Genomic DNA, 27,661 nt, shown 5'->3' on the forward strand with positions numbered 1-27,661 from the left:
CAATCTATGGAGGCCTGTTCATTCGGGGAAAGAGACTTGTTCTTAATCAAATAATGGGACTTACCACCAGCTTCTGATTTATTCTTTAGATGCCAGTATTTACTGAATAACCATCACTGGGAGGACAGTCATGGGGAACCAGTGTCCTGTCGTCACAGAGCAACCACAGCTTTCTAACTGGTGCCACAGAGAGCACATGGTGCCTCACTGTGAGAGAAAAAGCAGGCGCCTCATATACACACCTCAAGAACTAGTTTGAAGGAAGAGGGGGAAACCACTCACTACCAGCACGTCGGAACAGATAGGCGAATGTCTCAAAACACACCAGTTACTAACATTTGAACCATGTCAGCGGTGCCGGTAACGCCCTCCTCCCTCTCGCCCCCCGGGCCACCCCCACCCCCAGCCTCAACACTGGCCACCACCCAGCTAGCTGGCGGTCCTCATGCTCTGTCCCTCGTCTGTATCCCACGAGGTGTCCTCTGGCCCAAACGCTGTGGAGGGAGTAAAAAAGAGGCAAACACCACCATAGTTTGGAAGGCTCTTTAATAGCAAGCGTATGGTAATTACATTGGTGGATGAGATCCTCGCTCTCTGGGGAGGAAGGAAGGAGCAGATGCGGACAGGGTTCAAAGTGTAGGATTTACACTGCTTGAGGCATCTAAAACAAAGGGCAACAATTGTTTTGGCAACCCATTTCACAGTTTTGTCATTTACAAGAGATTTCTTGGAAAGGAAATATAAAGGCAAAGAAAACATACACACCCTGCATGAAACATTTTTGCCTAAGGAAAAAGAACCCCAAAACCGTTCCTTGATTTTCCTTCTCACGTAGATGGCTAAACTCTGCTCTCATGCACAAATGACGACTGGCTCACAGATCGTTTCCGATTTTCCCGAGAATTGGCAATGTGCTTTCTCCTCTAAAAAAGGTGACGTGTGTATACTGGACTGCCGTGTCTTTATCCGCCTGGCTATCAGAAGGTACTCAGAGGAAAAAATGACACTTAAGAAACAAAAACAAAACAAAAGAAAAAAACCAGGGAAAGGCAGTTGTACAACGAACAGACTATCTGCTTTCTCGGTGGGACTGAATCACTTGAATACAGTTCTCAGTAAATGAAGTGTTTATTTTTATGTGGCTTGGCGCACGCTTTCAACGGCTTGGCTCTATTCAGCCACACAGGGTTGTAAACGAGGTTTCTAACATGTGATGCTCACGGGTCCTCTATTTTGGTAATACAAATTTAAATAAAAATATCAACGACACCATCTTATTTAATGATTTACCCAGGGGAACGTGAGCTCTAGATATTTACCACAGACCCCACGTTACCACGGACACCAGAGGCTTCTGGCATCTTGGCAAGTTTTAGATATTCTGAATAATATCTAAAAGACTTCAGCCTTTCAGGTCATACCTGGTGTCACAAAACCAAGATAACTAATTGGGTCTTTGTGGAAGAGGATTCGTGTTTCATTCAAAAAAAAAAAAAAAAAGTTAGGCTTCTCTGGTAATCTGAAGACTAAGTAAGAGGCAGTGGCCCCTCTTCGGGGGTTGACAGTCGCTATAAGGGAGAGGGATCTGTGATCCACTTGAGTTTTAATTGTGCTCTTTCTACACCCCTGAAGCACAGCGGAGTCGGCGGGCTCTGCCCTCCAGCCCTTGGGGGCTTTCCTGACCCAGGGCCTCCTCCGCACTGAGAGCAAGATCAAGTCTAGTTCACCTGCTGCCTGCCACCTGACTGGAGCCCGCAGATGTGGTCGCACTTTGGAGAGACAGGCTTCTCTGGCTGACACCTGGTTTACTGAGGAAAACTCCACCAGATTGGTGGGACACCTGCTGTCTCCTTGGCTGCGGGGCATTTGTTAAGCCACAAATCCATCCCCAGTACAGGCCTTGCCTCTCTACGTGCAGGCGGTCCCTTTGAGGAAAGCCAGCTCCTGGTGGGATAGCCATGAAAACAGGTTTCCTGTACTATACAGAATACCTGCCTTCTGGCTTTTTCTTTTTTTCTTTCTTCTTCTTCTTCTTCTTTTTTTTTTTTTAAGAATTAGACTCTAACTCTCCTATTCTCCCTTTCTCATCTCCTCCCACCCCAGATTAAGTCCTGCCCGTTCCTATGTGCCTCTTGAACCGTGGGAAATCACATTTGATCATACCGGTTTCCCAACTTAAATATGCAAGGTAGATTTCTAAAATATAAATTCCAACGNNNCTCTGGAAGCGCAGCTCCCCGAGGTCCATACGCTTTGTGCTCTTACGAGACAGACACAATCTTTAGAGATGTCGTTGTGCTGGAGGAAAGGTTTCTATTCGTATGGGAAGAATGACAGTAGCTATGAGATGAGAGAGATTTTTCACTTAAGGACCCTGGAAACCTAATTCTGGCACCAAGACACAGGGAGAATTCCTAAAGAAGAGACTTTTCATGTTCTAGTTATATAAAAAAACCAAAGTCCTATGTGCTGCTATGAGCCTGGGAGATGTGCGCGTAACTGAGCCGGAGTGGTGGCGGGCATCGCGTGGGGTCCCACCTCCCTCCCTGGTTCCCTAACTCGTTCTCCGGACCCCCGAAGTGTGCTCAGTATGCCTGTCAGGCAGAGACAGTGACTAGGCGGCCATAAGTAAAATGTCTCTGTGATTCGCTCAAACCCGGGACCGAGGATTGGTAAGGTTATGACAGGCAGGATTGCACAGCTGGCCCACGGTGATCAACAAGCCGTCAATCCTCCCCTCCCCCCACGTTCACACACACACACTCACAGTCTCTCTCTCCCCCTCTTCTTTCTCTCTCCTGGATGACACGGCAAAAAAGTCAAAGTACTCCTCTTTCATTCTCTCCCAGCTCTTCCTTACGCAAAATTTCCCCCCTCGGTGAAGTTGAACTCACTCCACTTCCGAAGCCACGGTCTGTCGGGGCACGAGGGAAAGCCATGCCTTCCACACACAGAGCCTACACATCTGGGACAAGTGAGTGTCTGCGTCTCTGACGCCCGACTTTGTCCTCTGCCTAAGGAACCGGAAGGCATCAGCCCCTCAGGACCAGGCTCGAGGGGGTCCGGGCGCTCGCAGACCAACAGAAACATATTCTAAGGTAGTCCTGTGGCCAGCACGCGCAGGACAGCATCTCGGCAAGAATCAAAATGTATCTCTTCCTCCTGTCCCTAGAATTTTCCTTGGCTGTTGCTCTTAGCACACACACACACACTATAAGGCAGCTCTGGAACAACGGTGGTGACAGCAGGCAGGGCAAAGACCCCTTGCTTCAGGCGAGTTAGGGGACGTGCCCGAGGTCACGCAGTCCCTGGCAAAGCCAGGGCCGGACCCCAGGTCTCTCTCCTAACTCCCGGTCCAGGCCCTTCTCCCCGCACCACACTGCCTCTTCGTAAGCGTTTCTCTGTCAAGTCAGGAACTTGTCAAAGCGCGGAACCGCTTCGGGCCGACGCTGCCTGCCTCGCCGACCGACCGCCCCGGGGAGCTCTGCGCCAGGCGAGCCCTAACGCGGCACACAACCCGGACAGCGGGCCCACGGCCGCGGGCGGCGAGCGCGGGCACGGGCCGGAGGCGCGCCTCCAGAAAAAAGGAGGTTTCAGAGGAAACGGTTCGATTTGCTAACGCCTTCTGAGGTTTCGCGGCGAAAACAAGCAACACGCAGCCCTGTGATCCTCAAGCCCTGGGGCAGAACAAAGACGAGATTTCTCCTCAGCCCACTGAATGGCGGAGCTGATCTCAGTTCAGTTTTTATAAATAGAACATTAACATCATAATACCAAAATGCATTTGGTCAAAGTCTAAACGCTGTTTCATAAAACACATTTCATATGAACGTCCATTCCATTCGCAAACACATGTAAATTGAGCTTTTAAGCCTCTATGTATAAAATTCCAGTTTACCTTCAAATGGAGCAAGCTAGTCAAGCTTCTTCCTTTCAGCGGCAGAAGTCATTCTTTCAGCCTATCGCGTTCAAACAGAAGTTACCAGACCCGAGTGGTATCTCACAGCTAGCTACCTGCGCTCACGTACAGAGCCCCCGGGAACACAGGCAAGGGAGCAAAGCACAGAACGTGCTCCCCCCGCTGGACGAAACCTCCAGTTCTGTGGTGGGAACAGGCTACTCGGAAGGAAATTCATTTCACTTGAAATTAACCTTCCATACGCTTTTCCAAGAAAAGAAAAAATGTGGGTACTGAAGCATGGATGGAAACCACTACCGTTTTCCCCGATGACTTACGACTGCAGTACCCTGTTCTACCACAAGCAGCCGCACTCTTCATGGCACCAATCAATTACACAGAAAACGGTGAGATAATCAGGTTAATACTGACATGCCGGGAAGACAGACAAGACTCCCAGAAGCTCTGTGCTCGCCGCTGCCTTTTTTTTTTAAGTCCCAAACTATGACAACCTAACAGGCATGTGTATGCATGTTAAAAACATTCCCGCCCCAGATGCTATGTTTAGTCAAGGGTTCTGAAAGAGGCATTCTGCTCTGAGAGATCCAGAAGGGTCCAAGAAAATGAATACTTTAAATAATTCCACGTTAGCATTACAAAGGACTTCTCCTGTAAGTATTTGTTGGCTAAGTAATGACAGCAGTGTTTCCAATTATTAAGTAGTTGTTTCTGTGAGTTGTCTTAGTATTTTGGTCATTGAAACTTCCCCCTTCGAACCAAGCTAACCCACGACTGAAAGTTTCCCACTTTCATATCGCTTTGAAAATTCACTACAGTTAGGTCCCCTCCAAGCACTTGATTACAGTTTTTTAAATAAATTATATAGTGGGATCCTTTTCTTGACTTTTTTTTTTTTTTAAGAAATAAGAGACAAATTAAGAAAGTAAAGAAGGATTCCATATGTTTAAAAAAATTTTATCCTGGTTTATTTCCCCCATTAAATTTATCTATGGCTTCAAAGTTTAAGTGGCACTTGGATTCTGAATGTTTTCATGATTTAACAAGTTGCCATCTGGTTATAAAGAGAGAACGTAAATGTTTCATCTCCTATGTGGGACGGTTTCTAGACATTTTAAAGAAATCAATCATTTATGTCACCCCATTGATATTTTCCACTATTAGATTTTAAAAGTGGCTTTGGAATTAGCATGTTTTAAAATAATTGAACATGCAAGTAATGTTTATACTAACCATGAACCAGTTGCTATCTATCCAGGTAACTTAGTATTGGCAGAACACTTCAACAAAGGCTTCTCCGCCTCTCTTCCCCCTTCATCCAAAGCTAAGTGATTATCCTTTTCTGCCCTTGTATTTGCACTTGTGCAGCTTAATGACTAGATATTAAAACTCATGCTTTATAAGCAAATTCCTTCACTTATGGACACTTAAAAAGTACATAAAAAGTGCAGACTGCATTTCTTCTCTGTCATGCTTTCCCTCAGTAATGTCACCTGTGAGGACTCAAAACATATCTTTAATACATTCAGAGTTCTCTACATTCGAGTCAGCGAATGCTAGTTCTCCAACACAAACTCAAGAGAGAACAGTCAGCCACAAAATGGACTCTAAATGCAAAATGGCAAAGGCTACCGAGACAACCCCATAGAAACCCACTGAAACGGGAGTAAAATTCAGGTCACTTCTGAGCAAAGCTCATCCCAGATATTTTGCGGTCAATAAAAAGGTACTTAGTTTTAATTTGGATGCTGGGAGTCAGACGTCCTGTTTCGAAGTGCTAATGCAAAATGCTAACCCAGGAGCACGCGACCCCACCTCAGGTACCAGGGGGTTCACTCTCCTTTTCAGGTGGGAGCCCTCGGAAGGTTACTGCTGGCTGACCCCCATTTGGGGGTGGTCTGCCTCTGGCTCCTCCTCTTCCACGTCTGCACTGTATTCTTCAAACGCATCATCGTCTGCGTCCGGAAGCCCCAGTAACTAGAGGAGAGAGAAGAGAACCAGCCATGAGCGCCAAATGGCCCGTGGGCAGGAAGATAACCAAAGACGTTGGATCCAAATTCAACAGCATTTAACAGGACTTAGCACAGCAGCTAGGGCTTGCCCACTGCAGTCGACCATTCCTACAACTATTTTTATGAACGTACTGGATGGAAAAGTCAATCCTTCAGTGGATTGGTGCCCAAAGGGCTAGGTTTTATTGGGTAGCCTAGAGACTCTCTACTTTTAAGTATCAAAGCATGGCACACACACCACACTCTCACACACACACACACACACAAACACACACACACACACACCTGGGATATCAGCAGTAATACAATGAACAGTGCTGACTGTTCCATCAAGATGTCAAAAATCTATCCCCCTCTATATTTTCTTCCCTAAAAACACGTGCTGCTAGTATTTATAACACACATGTAAAAATGTGAAAACAGCTGAAATGTTTAACTTTTGTTAAATTACAGTGCATCTGTAAAACGGGATCTTATATACCTATTTAAAATAGTATTTTTGAGTAACTTGATATAAAAACACGCTCATAAGTGTAAAAAGAGCATGGTAAAAATCCATTTTCATTATGATACAGATTTTCTTAAAATTTATACGCAAGTATGTAGAAAAAAAGACTTCGATGAAATACACCCAAATCTTAGGAGTATTGTCTCAGGCAGCATGGTTATGGGTAAATTTCTTCCTTTCTATCTTTTTGTATTTTCCAAAGACTCTACAATCTATAATTATCATTGGGGAAATTCACAATAAGTACCCAGGAAACATTTTCTTAAAGCACTGATTGGTCTTTGCTTGGAAACTGAGTGCCATTTGCTGGGCCTGATCCATATGAATGAAAAGCCCTGGCGCTGGCAGGGAGCCATGGCCTTGGCTATCCCTGGACCCTGCCCCTGAGTGATCACCGTGCTTCTGTCCCACAGCCCTTCCCTCCGATTTTCAGTCTGCAAAGGGCCCTGGCATTCTCACACGGTGGCCCTCTCAGTTGGTCACTTTCAGGCAACTCCACTAAATGGCCCTGGGATCCAAGCTAACTGCCTGAAGCCACCACAGTAAGACGGACCATCTGCCTCCCTAGTGCCCCATGACCCCTCCCCTTCTCCCTATCCCCTGCCTAAATGCTGACATGAGGAAACAGTAAGTCCCAGTCGAAATAATGCTTTTCCCTTGAAGTTCTCCAACCCAACTCTTGGAGGTCTCACAGAGCCCTATGAACACACTTGGAACAAGGCCATCTGCCAAGCCCTTGGTCATATTCTACATGGGGCCTGGCAAGGTGGACATGGCCAGCTGCAGACACATCTTTCCCCTTCGAGACTGGAGGACCACAGCTGTCTCAAAGAGCCACTGTTGACTCGGAGGGGTGGGGCGGGAGGAGCGCATCTCTGCTAGCCTGGGCAGTGTGAAGCAATCTCGTGTATGCTTGGGGGAAGGGAGAAGCCCTTTTCTCCTCCTGCTGTCGCCCTCTCATGTCTTAGTGGAATGAGCACAAGATAACATTCGCCTCTAAAGAGAGAGAAAAGATGGCTACAATGAGCACAGATGGTGAGTATTTTGATGTCCCATTTTTATTTGAAGAGCTGCTTGGTGACAAAGAAAGGTGGAAGTGTCAAAGGAGTGGTAATATTTAAATCGCTGATAAAACAGAAATATTGTTGCCCCTACCGAGAACCCCAGAATCACCTAGACGCCAACAGAGGATGCATTAATTCAACAATAAATGTGACTCCTCGCTACACTGAAGGGATACCCCTTACAAGAGCAATGGCCAGTGGGTTCTCTCTCACTTGACAGATCTGACTGGTAGCGACTGCCTGGAGGCCTGGGTGGAGGATTCCAAGGCTCAGTGGGAAAGACTGCAGTCAACCCATCAGCCACGGCGGCCATGGGTAAAGAGGGTGCAGTCGAGGGACGCATCTACACATTTGCCATCTTGTCCTAAAGACATGCATCACTGATTATTCTTTTTCATAATACGCTTGAGTAATTCACAGGCCCTGACTACAAGTACCCTCAACACCCCTCCTCTCCACGGCTTCGGGTGGTTTGTAGGAGAGGCTCCAGCAAGCCAAGTACGAAACCATTACCACTTCTCTTCCCCTCTCCCCTCTGCCTACTCCCCACCTGCCCTTTGATGTGAATCCAAAGCACATGGTTTTAGGTCTAGAGCATTGGCACTGTGAGGCCCTTCCCTGGGAGGGGACTTCTAGAACTGCTCACTCCCGACCCTTACAGGAGGAAGAAAGAACAGAAGCCGCTCTCACTGGCCTCCCCGACTTCCAAGGCACCTTAGTGCAGGGTCTGCAGATTCACTGAGAGGCTGCGTGGAAAAGGCATGGACCTGGCATCCAGAAGACAGGGCTCTAGCTGGGGCCCTCTGCCCAGCCACTCCCTTTGCTAAGCCTCAGCGTCCTTCTCTGTAAAGTGGGAACCATGACACCTGCTCTATGTCCAGAGAAACTACGAAGATGAAATGAGAAAGTGAATGTGGCCATGGGCTGCCAACCGCAGAGCCGTATGTGAATACGTTAGTTAGGGTCAGTCTTTATCTTGGCTTCTCATTTTAAAGCCCAGCAGTTCAGTTATTCAAGGGGACTTATGGCTGCATCGGTGGACGGCCTCCAGCCCCAGTTTCTCCCTCTCCCTTCAGCTGTGCTTGCTTTTGGACCAGCTCACTGTTAATCAGAATACAACAAGTAAGGGGGCGCCTGAGTGGCGCAGTCGTTAAGCATCTGCCTTCGGCTCAGGGCATGATCCCGGCATTCTGGGATCGAGTTCCGCATCAGGCTCCTCCATTGAAAGCCTGCTTCTTCCTCTCCCACTCTCCCTGCTTGTGTTCCCTCTCTTGCTGGCTGTCTCTCTCTCTGTCAAATTAATAAATAAAATCTTAAAAAAAAAAAAAGAATACAACAAGTAGGAACAGAAGTAAGAAACTCAATTCTATTAGGCTCCTCACTTGATTCGCAGACTCACAACCAGTGTGCCATTCAACAAACCAATGTGGCCATACTTCAGATTTAATGATGATAGTCAATATTGGTGACGTGACTCTTTGCCAGGCATGGAGTTAGGCAGCCTTACCTATATTCATTCTGTTGGTCCTCATTATAGCCTGAGGGGGTAGGTATTATCCTCCTATTACAGATAAGACCTAGACAGACTGAGTAAATTGCAGAGAGTCACCCAGTAAGTGTCAGAGCCAGAATTCAAAACCAGGCCATCAGCTCGCAGCCTGCAACCTAACCACCAGGTACCCAGGAGACTCCCTTCCAGCTGTCAATGCTGCTCCTACCGCTGGAGGCTTCAATGTCTTCTACTGAGTCATACGCCTTTTAAAAAATTCAATGTGGAATGTTAATGTCCACATTTATGAGTATGTACAATTGGAGAAAGCACAGAGGAGAACAGGAAAAGCACGAGAACTATATAATTTGCCTGGGATTGCAAAGAATGCCATACAGACAAGCCCTGATCCAGCATTCCCACCTCTGTCTCTAGTCCCATCTATGGCAGGTTAAATCGACATTTAACTTCTGGATCCATTTTTTTTTTTTTTTTTAAGTAGGCTCCAAACTCAGCGTGAAGCCCAACATGGGGCTTGAACTCGCAACCCTGAGATCAAGACCTGAGCTGAGATCGAGAGTCAGATGCTTAACCGACTGAGCCACCCAGGCGCCCCTAGATCCAAATTTTTTTTTTTTTAGATTTTATTTATTTATTTGACAGAGGGACAGCCAGAGAGAGAGGGAACACAGCAGGGGAGTGGGAGAGGAAGAAGCAGGCTCCCAGCAGACGAGCCCGATGTGGGACTCGATCCCGGAACGCCGGGATCATGCCCTGAGCCGAACGCAGACGCTTAACGACTGTGCCACCCAGGCGCCCCCCTAGATCCAAATTTTTAACAGTGAAGAAGATATGCCAGAGACAGGAATACAACAGACTGGTAAGCATCCTGGCGTTCTTGCTTTTACTGTAGGCATACATTTCTATAAAGGATACAGGCCAAGAAATCCTACCTGGTACATTTAAATTACTTTAATAGTCATAATCATTAATTCTGTTCAGCAAAATTTTTTCAGCTGACTGGAAAAAAAATCTTTATGCTAACCCCGAACAATGGTGTTGGCACTTCCAGAGGTTTGCCGTGCATGAAGCTGCCTTTGGGCAACTGTGATCACATAAAAACCTCTGGGGCCCACCCATCCAAACAGGGTTGTACTTGAAAGGTAGAAATGCCAAGCCTTGAGAACGAAAGTTCTCTAGACCCAGGAGAATATGAGTGATCTTCAGGACGCACCCCGGGTCTCTTAGAAAGTGGTGTAAACTTGCTGAGGACACATTTAATTGGCATTTCGCATCTGCTGTCTCCAAAGGTGGCCCGCACTCAACACAGAGGGCTAGAGTGTGTCTACAGAAGAAAGGGACAGGATGTCTCTGCCTTGGAGGGCACAGTCAGTTAGCTAGTGTGCTTTTAGCAAGTGTCTTGTGGCTTCAGAGGTCCCTGGAAACTCCTTCCAGAGGACTCTTTGGAGCACTTTACTGTATATGTGATTCACCCAGAGATCTACTTACAATGTGGATTCTGATTCAGCTGGTCTCGGGTGGGACCTGAGATTCTGCATTTCTAACACGCTCCCAGGTGATAGGGATACTGCTACTGGTCCAAAAACCATACTCCGAGTATTAAGGATTACCCTAAAGCTTTGGGGAATTTACCACTGTTTATCTTAATGATCAACGATGCTGGGGGTACCAAGAAATACAATGAGATCCTGGTCAGTCAGTCTGGAAAAAAGGAGAAAAAAGGGGTAGGTGGCCAGATGGATATAAGACCCAAATGGGCAAGACTAGTAGGTACTCTCTTACTTTCAGGGGCCGTCATGTTTCCTAAAAAATACACGTTTGAAATTTCATATGTGAGCAGAAAACAAAAGCTATGATAAACTTATCAACATTCAATGTCTTTCATGAAAACTCCCATGAGAGCATAATCTTTTCTTATCAGACCTTCTGACCCATTGGGGTAGCTTCCCACAGGTGGATTCTTTCTTTTCTCCCAGGTTCCTAACGATAAGAGTAGAAGCAAGAAGTGGACATTTTCTGGATCACAGAGGGTTTTTCTGCGGGGTTTAATCCCTAGCTCCTCACCCATTAGTGGTAAACTGAAAATATTAATCTTGCTCAGGCCAGTGAACTAGAACTAGGGGAATTTTGCTGGGAGAACTGTCCCGCTTTTTGAAAGAAAAAACATGGAATTGGAACAGCAACCCCAGGGAGGGGACCAGGGCCAAAGAGAGCAGGAAACATGGGGAACCACGGGCTCTAACTCCAGGTAGGGCCATCAAAGCAACATCAACCGAACAGCACACAACGTTGTCATAACAACAGATGCCTCATGACACTAATGTCCACAGCACTAGTAAGAGGAGAGGAGTAATAGTCCAGGATAAAATAAAATAAAATAAAGCTTTGAGAGAAACCAAAAGGGCAACGATAAGGTTTGATTCAGCAGCTAAACTGGAAACAGTGAGCTCTCGCTTCTCTTGTGAACTGTTTTTTAACCAGGGGAAGCCTGTCAGTTGTCACTAAATAAAAGATATGAAAACACGGAGGAAAAAAATAAATGGCACAATCACCATTATTTAGATCCATAACCACTATTTTATTATCTCGCTCAATCATGTGATGACCAGCAACTGTCAAGCAAGGGCCGCTTAAACAAGAAAAATATAAGACTCCAGCGATTCTCCAATTCACGCTTATCAAGGCTCTTGATGGGTGTCTCTGAGGCCATTACTGCTTGCCCAACCGGGAGAAACCTGCCCGCTCACGGATGCCAGTGACGGCCTGCTTGACGCTGCCATCGGCATACAGGTACTGCTTGGAAGGAGGCCCAAGCTGGGAGGAGGAGCCGAATGTGTGCCCCTCCAGGAGGGAAGCTGCCCGCTGCATCCAGAGTCATGAATGCACCCAGGGAACCAGAAATTGAGAATGGGCTTTGACAGTCCTTTGCGCTCTTAGTCTGATTTTGAAGCTCTGTGTGAATCCACAAGATGGCAAAACAAGCATGACCCCCATTTTAAAGATGGGGTCACCGAGGTCAACTGACCCACTAGAGGCCACAATGGCAAGGTAGCCCAACAGGCCAGAGCAGGGCTGAGCCACCTCCCCCCACCCAGGGGGCATCTCTGAGGACTCTGAGCCACAGGGCCATGATGGGCCCTTCTGGACTTCCTTCTTGGCTAGCTCTCCAGCCCTCTGAGCTTGTCTGGATCCTGCCATGTCTCCAGGTCTCAGCTTCTCAGGAAGCCACTGCCCCGCACTTCGTTCCTCGGTGAGCCCACTGGCACCTGATATTCCTGGCCCTTCTTACACACCGTAGACAATATAGGTTTGAAAAAAACAAACAAACCATAGTTTCTGATAATGTTTTCTGTGACATCATTGAAAATTTAGGAAATACAGAAAGAAGAAAAAAAGTATCAGCCATAACCCTGTTACCTAGAGGCTCTTTGCTCATATGCCCTTCTAGAAGGGAGCTTCCGTCCTCCCTGCAGCACCAGCCTCTAACCAGTGAGGTGCACGGATTAGGGACTGAATGGATATTTATTATTTTGCCAAAACCAATGTTGATAAACTTCTGCCTATAATACCCCAATAATACTTCCTTAAAAATCCCTTACCTTAGCTAGATGTTTCTGTTGAAACCATGTGCTGAAATCACATGTTGAGAGCATGTGTTGAAATCACTTAGCAAATGTTTTCTCTCTCCAGCAAAAATCTAAGAGGCCTACAAAAGGTTTCACTAAGTCCTACTCCTCAACAGTATTTTGCCTCGTGTCCTCCTCCTGTCCCCATCACTGCCAGCATTTATTCACTGCTGACCCTGTGTGACGTGCTGCATTAAGTAGCCAACAAGAACTTCATCACTTAATCTTCACAGATCCCTGAGGTAACTATCACCATTTGTTTCCTAAGTTTACAAATGAGACAGTGAGAAACAGAGAGGTTAAGTCACTTGGCTAAGGTCACACAGCCAGCAAGTGCCACAGCCGCCTGCCCACAAAGCTTGGGTTCCTCAACATGCAGTATCCTGAGCCCACAAAACTAGGGAAAGAGACCACACACAACACCCCGTTTTACACGGTCACTAACGTCCTCTCGGGAAGTATTTCCCCGAAGTGGAGTAAGCACAGTGGGGAACAGAACTCCTTTGCTTACTGTGCACGGGATCTAGGAGAGTGTCTGGACCAAAATAAATGCTCTGCTTGGTAACATGTACGTTATGGCTGTCCCTCCGTGAGGGCAAGAACTGGGCACTGTGTCCTGCCCCTCACTCTCCTAAGTGGTCTTTGGCAAATAGCAAACGATCAATACATTTTGTTGAAAATATGATGAAGAAATAGAGGAAAAAAAGAAATGAGATGAAGAAAAAGAGAAAGAAAAACTGTTTTTGCTTTTCAAATCCAACAACGGATTTCTTTATGTGCCGGGGGAGGACTCTGACGGGGATACTGCTTGTTTCGGTGGCGGGAAAGCACACAAGAGAGGAGATGGGGGAAAAGCACAGTGTGTGAAGGTGGGCAAGCCCTTGTGCTGGGTCTTTTTTTTTTTTTTTTTTAAGATTTTATTTATTTGAGAGAGAGAGAGAGCACAAGCCGGGGAGGGGGCAGGCAGAGGGAGAAGCAGACTCCCCACTGAGCAGAGAGCCCAATGGCTCGATCCCAGGACCCCAAGGTCATGACCTGAGCCTGAGGCAGACTCATAGCCGACTGAGCCACCCAGGCACACCGCTGGGTCTTATTTCTAAACGCAGAGTTCCCTTACAAGAAAGTGACAGATAAACAGCAGCATGGGAAGAACCACACGTATGAGCGGAGGAGAGAGGGCAGAGTTTCTGGTGGACACCCATCAGCCCCTTATGGCCTCATGCTCCTCGAATTATCCAACCTGGGGCACGTCCTGGCTGAGCGAAACCCAAAGCCCCGCCTGCACTTCACCTTCCCTGACCCTGAGAAGGTGCCTGCCACCTGCCTCTCCCTGCGGGGCAAAAAGGCCCAGCCACAGGGCACCCAGCACACATCAACTTCCCCACCAGTGGGGCGCTGTACCCTGTACCAGGGCCTCCTCTCCTGGGGAGCACCGCCCGGCCTAGGATGTCAGGCTCTGCTTTAGAAGGGGACCCTGGAAGTCCGACGTCAGATGAAGTCTGTTTATCTCCGGGACACGCAGCAGCAAAATCCGAAAGAAAATGTTGAGACACCCCACTTGCGTTCAGCCACGCATCTGGATTTTCTTGGACTTCATTTGTTCCTTTCCCTTTACGTGTGGCGGCCTGGTTGCCTAAAAGCGGCCAGGTCTTCTCGGTAAAGAAAAATAGCAAAATGGGTTCTGGCGGGAGCTCGCCTTCTCCAGGGAGGCCAATTGTGCAAGAGTTTCGCTCGGCATCCAGGAGAGGAGGCGCAGGAAGAAAACCAGGTGGCAGGCCGGGAATGTGACCCCTGCAAGGACACCAGCTGCAAAGTGAATTTCATTGGCGGACAGATTTTTTTTCTGGTTAAGACTTGAAGGGTTCAATTTCTTTTTTAAAGATTTTATTTATTTATTTGAGAGAGAGAAAGAGAGTGAGCGGGAGGGAGAAGGAGAGAGAATCTGAAGCAGACTCCCCGCTGAGCGCAGAGCCCGACACGAGGCTCCGTCTCACGACCACAAGATCATGACCCGAAAGAAAATCAAGTGGGACGCTTAACCGACTGAGCCACCCAGGCGCCCCTGGGGGGGTTGGATTTTTTAAAAATTTTGCCTACTTTGATAGCTCTGCTTGGATGTCTAATAGGCATTTCTGCCACTGACACGCCCCAACCCTGGTAGTACGGTGGCCCAACTCTTCCTTTCGCTTCCTCCCCCATATCTCAGTAAAGGACAGCGCCATTCCCTTCCTTGCGTGGGCAAGGAACTCTGGATCACCCTTGCCTTCTCTCTTTTTCTCACTCCCACCTCTGGTCCACCAGCAAGTTCAGTTGGGTCTACTTTCAAGGCCTTCTTTACAGTCTGACCACCTCATTCTGCCTTCACTGTGATGACTCTGGTCCAATCCCCATCCTCTCACCTGCATGACCCAGTGGCCTCCACACTGGGCCCCCTTGCAGCCTATTCTCAACCGGTCGGAGGAGGGTTTCAAAATGTGAACTCAATTACCTCCTTTTTATTTTTTTGGACTTTATTTATTTATTTGAGAGAGAGCGAGCAGGAGTAGGGGAAGGGGCAGAGGGAGAGGGAGAAGTAGATTCCCCGCTGAGCAGGGAGCCCAACGTAGGACTCGATCCCAGGACCCTGGGATCATGATCTGAGCTGAAGACAGATGCCTAATGGACTGAGCCACCTGGGCACCCCACGTCAGATCCCTCTTGCACTCAAACTCCTCCAAGGGCTTCCTGTCACACCAGCGTAAAAGCCAAATCCTTCTGTGACCTGCAAACCCCTGAAATTCCTCAGGCTCCCCCTTGCTCCTCCCCACCACCCTTCCACTTGGGCCACACCAGCCCCCCTCTGTTCCCTGAACACTGATATTCTTCTCCTTACCCCCCCAAGCCCTCCCGGCGTTCCTATTTGCTGTTCTCTCTACCTAGAACGCTCTCCCCTAGATTTCCTCATGATTCACGCTTCAAGTGGTACTCAAATGTGAACGTCTTAGCGAAGCCTCCCCTAGTCTCTGAATAAAAAATTCCAGTACCTCTGGCTCTTCTTACCTCCTTTCCCCGACTTATCTACTTTGTCTCCTTGGCACTTATCACTAAAACTTTACGTGCTGGACTTATTTACCTTGTCCCCCCCCTTCCCGCCACTGCCACTAGATTATAAGATTTTCATCTGTTTAAATCAAGTGTTAGGAACACAGTAGGCACGTACTCAGTAAACATATATGGAATGAATGAGGGATTCGTGAGTCTTTTCAGTCATGAGTCTATTCTGAATGAGCCAAGCAGGCTGAGAAAATTAAGAAACAAAAAACAAACTGGCTGGACAAATGATACGAATCAGAGAGAGTGAGAAAAGCCACTGAAATTCTCTTTCTTGTAATGGTGGATTGAGTGATTGGGACCAACTCTTCCTCAGAGAACTAAAAAAGCTGGATTAAACGTGAAAAATGCCTTCTTAGATATATTGAAAAATTAGAACCTAGGAAGGTAAACATAAAAAGCTGCTTTTGTCCTGAGGGCATCTGTTGACCTAGAAAGAAACAGCTAGAAATTTTACTGCATTCCTGGCCTACTCTAAGAGCTAGGGGGACCAAAGTCAAACCCAGGGTCATCCAAAGGAGCAGACCGTGATAAAACAGCCTCACTTTAAGCTGAGATCCCAATGACCTCTTATTGTCTGAATGTTTGTGTGCCTGCAAAAATTCACATGCTGAATTCCTAACCCTTGAGGGGACAGTATTAGGAGGTGGGGTCTTTGGGAGGTGATTAGGTTGAATATGGAGCCTTGAATGGGATTAGTGCTCTTATAAAACAGGCCCCAGAGACCTCTCCCTCTCCTTCCACCATGTGAGGTTACAGCAGAAAGACAGCTGTCTGTCTGCCAAGTGGGCCCTTACTAGCCACCGAATCCACTGGCACCTTGGACTTCCCAGCCTCTGCACCATGAGAATAAATGTCTGTTGTTTATAAGCCACTCGGTCTCTGATAGGTTGCTACAGCAGCCTGAATGGACTAAGGCGGCTCTCAGGACAAGGATGAACTAGAAAAAAGCAGACGTGCACCCTGGCTTTTCATCGCCTGGAGAGTTCTAGGAACCACAAGTTTTAAATTGTTTGAAGGTGGTGTCAGGCTGATGGGGCCCCACCCCAGCTAAGCCCCGGCAGAAACAGATCGAAATCCTCTCCGGAGGAAGGTACCATCATCTCAGGCCTCAGTTTACTCCTATATACACGTTTTCAAATACAAGCACACAGAGATGACCCAACACACAAAGAAACCAGATAGGAAGAGTGTGAACCAGCTGAGACAAGACGACACAACAGACTTACACACCTTGAACTACTGGAACGTCAGACATAGTCTCTCACACAACCATGCAATCACGCCACTCTGTTCAGAGCACTGAAAGGCAAGCTTGAAAACTGCAGCAGAGAAGTAAATACTCTTTTAAAAGATCTGAAAAAAAAAAATTCTAGAGCAAATATCATTGAACGTATAGAGCATTTATGGTGGGCAGGGAACTGAACTTGGGGACAGTGTCACGACACCAGTAATGTGACTTTACCTCCTAATAAAGACTAAGGGCAATAGGTAATCTTCAAAATAGGGGTGAGAATTCACTTGACATGTTTTTCAGCTAGAATGAAAACAAACTGTCAGCTAGCCGCGGATATATGGATTCCTAAATCCTACATTGGGGTGCGAGGGGGGGTGGTGGACAGAAAGCAAGCTCTCTGCAAGAGAGTTTATAAAAAGAGAAAAGAGCACAACCGGTATCCAATTTCGTCCTTCTCAGTACCCACAGACGTGGAGACACATGCTGCATATAGCCTTCCGGCAGCTCCCCAAATATAGGCCTCACTACGGTAAGAGAACCTCCATAGCGCTTCCAAGCGTTCTGGCCTTACGTCTACTGGACAAGAACAGGACTACTCGAGTCTCCTCCAGGCTCTGTCTGCTTCCCACCCTATCAGAGATTCTCCACTCAAGTGATGCTAGAAATAATCATCATTCCTGCAACAAACAGCTGTGTCACATCCCGTCTCCCCCTCCCTCCCCGCCCTCTCCCTCCTTCCACTAGCTGCTATCTTTAAGCCACGAAGCAGACAAGAGAACAACAATTAGCCATCCAGGTTTTGCCCACTTTCCCCACCATCCCTGTAATTCCACGCACAATCACTGTAGAAAGCAAGGCGGCTCTGGAAGCCAAGCAGGCACCTACAGGTCTGAAAGACTTGAAGACTTTTTCCAGGACTTCGTGGAGCGTCTTCTTGCCGCAGGAGGAGATGTAATCCTGTGCCAGCTGCAAGAAAGGCAGGCAGTCCTCGCTCTCGCTCCACACGTGCTACGTGCCCAGGGGGGGAGAAAACAAAGACACACAGTCATTACCCTCAGTGTGAAATTCGAAAAGCCCGAAAGCTTTTTTTTTTTTTTTCATTACATAAATTCGAAGGCTTCTGTTCCCAAGTAAAATGCCGACGTTCATTCTTGAGTCGCTTGCATGGAAGGGCATGAGAAAAGGCCTACCCCCTAGAATATCCCTGTGCTTTCCGTCCATAATCTCACCTGCTCGATTCGCCAGCAGATCTGCTCGGCCGTAGCAAAAAAAAAGGCAGTGGGATCAATAGTCCCCCACCCACAATTTCCACAGTCCTTCTCGAGCTGGGAAAGGAGGGTTTTAAAGCAGCAGGGAGGAAAAACCGAAGCCCGCATGGTTCTCAGCTTGGCCTTTAGTTATAGTGGAAGGATTAATCAGGCATAGTTTGTGACCACTAACTTGCAGTGAGACATTCTTTATCCAGGTGAGCCTGTGAGCGGGGGTGATGGTACATTTACTTCAAGACGAAATGAATTAAAACAAAACAAAACAAAAATGAAATGAATTTAGAAGAACACCCAGAAAAGCCATCGTCGTGTCAGTGGGAAGCAAAGGCTCTCTGAAAGCTCACCTTCTCTAAAAATGCTCCAAGAGGGTGTTGCTTCCCAATGGTAACACGCACCAAGAGGAGACCGGTTTTAGGGTTTATTTTTTCTTAAGGCTAGACAAGGTTTGGTGGAGTTTTGTTTTGTTTTGTTTTCCTGGGTGAGGATATCTGTTTTAGCACCTCTTAAAGACAGACGAGTCTCTCCCATAAATGTTCAAGGAGCTGGAATAAGCCCAAGAAACAGGCTTGAGGGATCCAAGTGCAGAAGCCCCCTGCTCTGATATCTGAGCTAGGGAGAGGCACTGGGCTCCCAGGGTAACATCAGGGTGCTGACCAAGGGTCACTCTTTAGAGGGGACCGATCCATGACAGCTCACCATTGGTGGAAAAGTGTAGCGGCGTGGGAGGGAGGAAGACATCTGGCAAATTAAAGCAAGAAGCAGAAACGAGGCAGCAGAGACAAGATCTATTTGGAGAAATAGTCCATGTCAAGCACACCCTTGCTCCCTTCCATTAATACAATGATTAGGGCATCACCCCAGAAAGTTCTATGTCAATCACTCGAGAAACACATTTCACCTCCTTCCTTCTCATCGCAGCGTTTCTAAGAACAGGATCTAAAGACTTAAAATACTGCTCAGATCCAAGAGACTAAGTGGGTGCTAATGTGCCATCTTTCCACCGCAATTATCTGTGCGTCATGGATGTAAAGGTCCATTTCTGACACACACTGCTCTAATTCCAGCAGACTTCTGGAGGAACTTCTGCCCCGACCTAGAGAAGATAACTTCTAGATTCTCTAACTTTAGACAATAGCTCGAACACAATTCCCTATTAATTAGAGACCCTTACAATTGTCGAGCCACCGAAATGCCATTTATGTAATAGTCTCTCACACTGTACAAAAGTGTAATAGTACAAAGTGCTCTTAGATCTATTATCACACTTGATTCTCAAGCAGTGGGGATTCAGCAAGAACAATAAAGTCCTGCTTTAATATAAGTTCTGCTCAGCACCCATTTTCATGCTCACATTTTTAAAAGTTCCAGCATGTTTCAAATTCCTATCTAAGTGAAAGATGGGATTAATATCCAGCACTGCACAATAGAAAACTTTAATCCTGCCTTCTCCTAGACTTGCAAAGATTAGAGAAAAAGTAAAAAGTTTATTAAGTGCCTGGCACAGTGCCTGACTGGCACGCAGTGGGTGTTCAATAAATGGTGGGTGTAAGCACCCTCTTGCCTCTTTCGTGTCTGCAGGAGAAGGGGGAGGAAGGGGCTGGGCTGGCTTTCCACCTGCCCCGAGCCTGAGGGCACGCCCTGAGCAAGGGAGGCACCCACTGTGACTTCACGGAGAACAGTACCCAAGGCAGCCTGAGTTCTAGTTAATTCAGAAATCGGTGTATCTATGAGAACCTTGGATAGCTACTTTTTAAAGTACATTAGGGCTCTAAATTACAAAGTAGACTAAGGAAAGCGTATCACTCACGCAACAGACTTGCATCGTACCCACCACTGCTTGGAAATCAGACGGGTTCTTTCAGTGTTTCTAGGGCATTTCTAACCTCGCGAGGGGAGTGTTCAGGCCACAACTGTCAGTGCTGCACTTCTGGAGGTGTTGATTTATGAACATATTTTGGAGTGGGAAGACTTAACCACCTGCTAAAGGGCCTTCTGTCCATTCGGCCTAGATCTCTTTCATTTGGCTGTCTAACTCTCGGTCGTGTGGGTTTTGTGGGTTTCAAAAAGTTTTAACCAAATCCCTGCCCCTACGATAACATGAGTGTGCGTGGGGTTTGGACTCAGACAGACTCAGGCGCACGTGGCCGCCGAAAGGACATCCCTTATCTAATGCTGTTTCATACCCATGCTAGCTCCTAACAAAAAGTATTCGGGTTTATTTACTGAAACGGCTTCCTTCTAAAATGAATCAAGACACTCATTAAAGATCCATAAAGGCAAGGTAAGAGTCCGTGGTTGGGCAAATAAAGACAGAGGGAACACAATGGAAGGAAAAGAATATAAAACCAAGTGAGATTAGGACCAACGGTGCCAGGTGAACGGGCCTGGCCACTCGCGATGGATGGACACAGACTGCCCCTACGGCTTCCTACAGGCCTGTGCAGAGAAGGGAGTCCCATCAGGGGCCCGAGGCAGTGCCCCCGGATAAAAGAGATGAGCTCTTCAGAACGAACAGGCAATGGGCTGAGGGTACGATGGTCATCTCTTAGGAAAAATAGAGGGGCCCATTCTAAAACCTGGAGAGGGCAGACAGAACGTCTGGTGGCTGGGCTGATACTCCTGAAAACAGATTCTGGGGTCTAGTCTTAAACAGAGATAAACGGGTGATTGAAGACCCAGAGTCCTGCACCAATGGCTGCGTCTGCAATGACTCCGACTTGGAAATTCAACTAAACAGCCACTTTGGCCATGAAAAAACTATAGCAGGGTCAGAGAACAATGTAACTGGCAAATATAAATCTAGGTACAGAACATACTGACTTTCCAGCCATGAAGTGAGAGCTAAGGCACCTTGTAATAGGAGGAATGCCAAGGGAAGGCTTCTGAAGGAGAGGACGGCCGTGGTCCTCAAGCTTCAGCAAGCATCATAACACCCCCCTCCCCCATCTTATTAAAACACAACGGCTGGGGGGGTGGGCTAAGAATCTGCATTCCCAAGAAGTTTCCAGGGGATGCTCATGCTGCTGGCTTTGGGCCCACGCTTTGAGAACCAGAACCAGAGTAGAACTTTGACTAATCATATTTGGGGGGTGGGGGGTGAAAATCCCTGGTGAGAACTTTGATTTTAAAACAGGCCATCTGTGGCCCTTCTTTCTGTCATTAAGTGGACCAGAGTTTATCATCAATGTTTGTCCAGCTTAAGACATTATAACCATGTCATCTGCAAGCAGGAAAATGAGCCCCTTTCTGTTTTCTATAGTATAGATGAGAACATCCAACTCATGAAGGATGGTCTTTGACCACCATGGTCATTCAATCCTACAAATATCTTTTTGAGCAGTCTGTGTGCTCCTACTCTTCTAACACTTGTGGGCACGGCGCTTGGCTTCCAGGTGCTTAGGCAGAGTAGAGGGGAGGCAGGCGGGCGCGGGGGGGCAAAGAACACACCCATCTCTCCTCCCTGGACTCAGTTATCTGAGTCAAAAGGCCATCGCTGTGTGGGGTTTCTGCCGTCATTAGTACCGGGGAGTCTATTTTGCGTTGGTGTGGCTTAACCCCAAACTGACGGCTGTCCATCGAAGAGACGCTAAGAAGAGGAAGCTACACGCCATCGCATACCACCCAACATACTTCTGCACAGGGGACGAGGAGTGTGGCTGGCCATACCTGGGACCTGCTCTGGGTGCCGACCACGGCTACGTCTTACCAAGGACGAAACTGAGGCTCAGAGAGGTTAAGAGGTTAACTTGTCTGTGGGCAAAGCCGAGATGTCAACGGAGGTGAGCACATCTTCAACGCGAGCCTCTGCTCCTTCCTTTGTAAGTCGTAGAAAACAGTAATATAGTGTGGTCATTGAGATTATCGGGGATAGCCTGCGGACTGCCTCTCATTTAGCGGGAGCCCAGAGTGCTTCTTCCCATCTGTTGACACTCATATTAACATAACTTCACTCTCCTCAGGGTGACCACTTCATGAATATACTAAGGACATACCCTTTCCCCTAAAGAATCTCTCCATAGGAATAATGCACAGCCATTGTGGGAAGCTTTACCACAACCCCTCATTTAATCCCCACAATCATAATGTAATATAGGTACGATTATCCCCATTTGACATAGGAGGAAACTGAGGGTAGGGTTTAAATTGGACTTTAAATAAGAAGGTGCTTTTTCTCCACTGTCCCACCCCATGAAGCGACGCAATCTCATTTAGACAAGTTCTATTTTCTTCTCCAAAATGAAAAGGTTGTTATTTGGTCGTGTAGTTAAGAATAGAGATATGCCTAGAACAAAAATGGGGGAAAACACATATAGATTTACGTATACACACGCATATAAAATTAAAGCACATGGTCCTTCTATAAATAGAGCCTTTTTTCTTTAATAGTGTGACAACTGCTCTCTTTGTTTTCATACTGAGGAGGGATTAAACTGTACACGATTTTAGATCCAAAACATGTTTTTGATGGGTTGACAGGAAAAATAGGACAATAAGGCAGCCCTCCCCTTCTCCAGTCAAGAGCACCCAGGCGCCAGGGAGCCGCAGGGCAGTGCCCTTGGCTTAGAGCTCCTTTCTCCTGGCCTAGGACAAGGAGGGAAAGCAGCTGGTGCTGCCATGCCCAGGAGAGCAGGCACACGTGCCCCTCTGTCCGGCTGGCACCTCAGTGGTACCACCCCACTCCTCCAGCCTGATGGAGCCCTCAGGACCTTCTGTGTTGGCAGAAGGGAGCATGCCACCTGTCTGTGAGCTCTCGGCCCCTCCCTGTCGCACCTGTAGAGCCAGGCAGGCTTGGCTCCGTCCCTGATCGCGGGACACAGAGGGCAAAGGCAGCTTCGTTGTGTCCCAGGAGCTGACCTTGTGCACTGTCCACAGACACAGGCCTGAATCAGGGCAGTGGTGTGGAAAGGGATGGTGTGAACAGGATGGCCTGTGAGATGAGATGAGGAAACAGTGCACAAGGGACCCAGGGGCTGCCAGAGTGGGAGGAAAATAAAAGCAAGCCCTTGTTCCCCAGGCCTCTGGAGCTCCTGGCTTGACACTCTGCATGGGGCAAATGACAGGCCCCTGGGCTTGGGCTCAAATCCTGGCTGTCATTTCTTCGTGGCATAATCCTGGATAGATTCCCTTCCACAGAGCCTCAGTCTCCTCACCTATAAAATGGGGATCATACCTAACTCATGGACTTTTCGTGAGGCCCAATAAGAAGCCGCCCTTGAACCAATGGTCTGAATTGGGTCTCTAGCTGTCACTCCTGGGACGCTATGTTTTCAGTATAGGGCTATGGTTCAAGTTGCTCTATAATCTATTAGCTGTGGAAAAGTTAGTACGGCTTGCTGTGTGTCAGTTTCTTCATCTGTAAAATGGAGAAAATCACAGAGAGGACCTTGTGAGATTACTAAGATTAAATAAGCATATATACACAAGGTACTCAGAACAGTGTCCGATACATAGTAAACTGCACGTAAGTGGTAGTTACTGTTCTTTGAAGCTGTCATTCTTGAAATTTAACATCTGCCTTCTTCACTATCATTCGTTCTTACACACATGGGCTGAACACCTATCACGGATCTGACCCTACTCCCAAGTTCTGGGATACAGTGATTAATCAGACAGACGAGGCCATTGCTCTTATGAAGCTTGCAGCTTCACGGGGCAGGCAGAAAATAAACAAAGAGAGTATCAAGTACTAGTGAGTGCTGTGGTTTGAATAAAAGAGGGTGAAATGAAGGAATATGTGGTCAGGAAGGTTTCTCCCAGGCCTGAATGGCATAAAGGAGCTAGCCACATTAAGATGTGGGAGAAGAATGTTCTAGGGCAGAGGGGACAGCAAATGCAAAGGCCCTGAGGCAGGAATGAGCTTGGCATGTCTGAGGGCCTGAAAAGTCAGCACGGCACAAACACAGTAAGCAAGGAGGAAGAATGGTCTGATATGAGGTCAGAGAGGTAGAAGACAGATTGTGTGGGGGTTTGAAGCCAGGGCAAGGGCTCAGGTTCTATAGTAAAAGTTATAGGAAATCAGTTTAGATGAGGTGGAGAATCATAGGTCATAACCTGGATTATATTTTAGATAGATCCAGAGTGATTGCTGTGTGGAGACTGCCAGAGTCACTAACAGCACCACCCCTATTTTAGGCACTGCTCAAAACAAGCCTGCTGGGAAGGTACTGATGCTATCATTCCCCTGTTTACAGATGTGGAAATCATGGCACAGAGGGATTAAAGAATTTTCCCCAATGCATCCAGTTAGACACGGCAGCTGGGGTGCAAGCCCAAGTAGCCTGACCCCAGAGCCTGGGTCTGACCACTGTACCACACTGTCTCTTAGATGGGGAGAATGGCCCTGGAAAAGTGAGGGCAGAGATCCTATTTATATCCTAGGTAGCCCTGGCCTGGTGCAAAGCAAGCCCTCAATAAATGTTTGATGAATAAACGAATGAATGAATGAGCCACATGAAAACACTTTGTAAACTGAGAAACGCTATGTAAATATTCTTATTGTTAATAAATCCTTTGGATTATAGAAGGTCCATTCATCTCAAATTTCTTCTAATGCTTAACAGGATTTTCCTGGAAAAAGGAAAAGGACGGAGGTAGGAACACTTACTTCATGCCTGAGTCCCTCTAATTACCCTTTAATTAGGGGCAAACTGCAGCTTGACTAAACCTGGCCTGGGACAGAGCTGGAGAGAGATTTGGGCTAAGAAAACTCTGGTGGTTGGCATCCTGTCCATTAGGGCCTCCAGAAACTTTAAGAATGTTCCAGTCTACCCAAGAAATTATTTTTTCCTTCCATCTACTTTCTTCCTTACATACTTCATTTAATTGCTGGAGAATGACTATGTTCAAGCATTTTACTCATACAGGTGGGAAAATATTTAAAATATATTACGAACGGCCTTGAAAAAGTTGTGCTGCACATAATGTTTCTCAAGGATGGTTCTCCGTGGAGTAAATTCTTTGGGTACGTCTCCTGCAGTTCCAGCAAGAAGGCTGTGTGGAACCCTCTCCCATAAAATCCAGAGCCTTGGGTGACTCTCGCTCTATCACACACAGTAAGGAGCAGGCAAAGGCGACTGGCAGACCAGGGTGAGAAGGGACTCCTAATGAAACCTAACGTGGAAGTCAGTTGGACACTGGTGCCCTTGCCAGTATGACCCTGGGGTCTTCTCACCTGTTTGCAATGGAGTAAATCCCTTTTTAACGATCTCCCATTTTTCTCAACAACAACACTTACTTTATCTACAGTTAACAGTGTTCTTACGTATATTTATAATTTACTTGCTCTTCACAAGTCCCTGTGATAGACGTGTTCTGATTAACCTCAGTTTACAGGTGAGAAAATTGAGACTCCTAAGAAGGAAAGACAAGCTCTAAACTCTGGGGGTAAGCCCAGGTCTCTGAGGGGCCTTAGCTTAGCCAAGAGACGGTTACGTGTGTCATCTACGGATCACCTGGGTGCTGGTATTAGGCCCATTTTTTGATGTGTAAACTGAGCTGCCCAGAAGGCATCTGACCAGAGTCGCACACGCAGAACTCAAATCTGGCTGTCACCCAAGGCCATCTCTCTTCTAGTGTCGCACTTTGGGGCCCAGGTGTGCTCTTCCCTGCCGCGGGGGTGGGGTGCCGGTGGTGGGAGGGGCATGCCTTCCCGGCAAGTCACACACAAGCCTTGGTCTCTCAGGGACCAAGGAAGGCGGTCTTGCTGTGTCTCTAACTCCTCGGCGAACTTCCTGCGGGGGACAGGGGCGCGCGGCGGCCCGGCCCCGGCTTTGTCTCCCCCCCACCTGAGGAGCCCGCGCCAGGCCGCGCCTCGGCGCCGCCCCACCTGGTCCGCAGGGGCGGCCGCAGCGCCAGCTCCAGGCTCCGGCCGGCGACCACACGGTAACCCGAGCCCACAGCTGCCTCCATCTTACATTTGGGGACCATTATTTTTTCCGCGTCCTTACAAACACTTCATGGGACGCCATCCTCGCCCATTCTCCGCACCTCCCACCCCAACTCCCCTGCCCGCTGCATCCCCTTCCTAAACTGCCAGCGCCAAGATCCCAAGTGGGCGCAGGATACAAAGTGGAAGATTTGGACACCGCAGTTCCAGGTCCTGGTCCCTCCCAGCTCAGGGCGGGGTGGGGGAGGGGGTTCCCCTCATCTAGAAAAACTGGGGCGCTTCGCCAGGGCCTCGGCCGCCGCCTCCGCCGGACGGAACGCGCTCGGGCCCCGCACACCTCGCTGGAAGCTCACATAGGAGCAATGGAAGCACAGGAGGAGAGGGGGATAGGCGTGCCCGCGTGTATGTGTGTCTGTGTGTGTGTGCACGCGCGCGCACGCGCGTGTGCGTTTTTAAGATCCGGGGTGTAATTCCGCAAAGAAGGTCCAGGAGATGGGGCATCGCTAGTGTGGACAGACGCTTTGTGTCCAAACCGGCGGCGCAGGGGATCACACGGGGGCGGGGGCTTTTCCGGGCGGGGACAACTCGAGGAGTTGGGTCTGCGCATCGGGAGGGGAACTGGATTCCTCACACCGGCGGGACGCCTGGGTGTGTAGGAAGCTCGAGACTCCGGGCCCTGCGGGACGGTCCGTGAGCCCCGGCCCGGGCTGGTGAGCGCCGGGGACGCTCGGCAGAATCTCCTAGCCGAGCACCAAGCACGGGCCGCAGGGTCGCGCGTCCCCGTAACAGCCCGCCCCAGCCCGGCTCCCCGGTCCTAAGGGCGCCCCAGCCCGCCGCCCCCCCCGGGCTCCCCCCACCCCGGCCCCGCAGCGCTGACACCGCCGCGCCGGTTACGCCCCCACCCCGCGCCCACAGCCTCCCCGGCGTGTTGCAGCTCGGGCGCAGGGAGGCGGCCGCGCGTCCACTCCCGCGCGCCGCAGCCGTCCCTCCCCCCGGCACTCACAAAATTGTCCCCGCAGCCGTTGTCCGGACACAGCACGTAGAAGGAGACGCCGGGGTCGGCGTAGAAATCCATCCTGCGCTCGGTCTCCTCGGTGGCGATGAGCTCGAAGGGCGTGTTGGAGCACCATTTCTCCGCAACGTCAGCCAGCTGCTGGAAATCCATCCTGGCCCGCCGCTCGCTCAGCCTCCTCGCGCGCCGCCCGCCTCCCGCTCCCTCCGCCGCCCGCCCGCCCTCCTCTCTCCTCGGGCGCCCTCCTCCCGGGCGGGCAGCGCGCGGCTCCGCGGGCTCTCGGGCAGGCGGCGGGGCCGGGCGGCGCGGCTCCCTCCGGTCCCGGGGCTCCTCCCGGCGGGGACTGTTTACATGCTGTGTGTACGGAGTGGGCGGCGGCCTGGACGGCGCGGCGCCGCGCCCGGCTCCGCCCCGCCCCGCCTCCCCGCCCGCCCCTCTCGGGCGGCGTGGTTTGCGGCGGGCGGGGCAGGGCGGACTCCTCGGTTCGCCCCCACCACCTTTTTTCATTTTTTTTTTCTTTCTTTCTTTCGTTT

The 27,661-nt window shown here is 48.7% G+C and overlaps 1 protein-coding gene across 1 annotated transcript; it reads right to left on the bottom strand.

Moving 5' to 3' along the window:
* Positions 1-529: 529 nt before the first annotated feature.
* On the bottom strand, positions 530-27,355 carry MTURN (maturin, neural progenitor differentiation regulator homolog). The gene is made up of 3 exons (XM_040644129.1): positions 27,120-27,355; positions 17,849-17,971; positions 530-5,893 (listed from the first exon to the last, which is right to left on the bottom strand). The coding sequence occupies exons 1-3, from the start codon at positions 27,279-27,281 to the stop codon at positions 5,783-5,785; spliced, it is 396 nt and encodes a 131-aa protein (XP_040500063.1). The 5' UTR covers positions 27,282-27,355; the 3' UTR covers positions 530-5,782.
* Between the last annotated feature and the right edge of the window lie 306 nt (positions 27,356-27,661).

Source organism: Ursus maritimus, unplaced genomic scaffold, assembly GCF_017311325.1.
Source record: "Ursus maritimus isolate PB19 unplaced genomic scaffold, ASM1731132v1 scaffold_3, whole genome shotgun sequence".
In the NCBI taxonomy this organism is placed as follows: domain Eukaryota; kingdom Metazoa; phylum Chordata; class Mammalia; order Carnivora; family Ursidae; genus Ursus; species Ursus maritimus.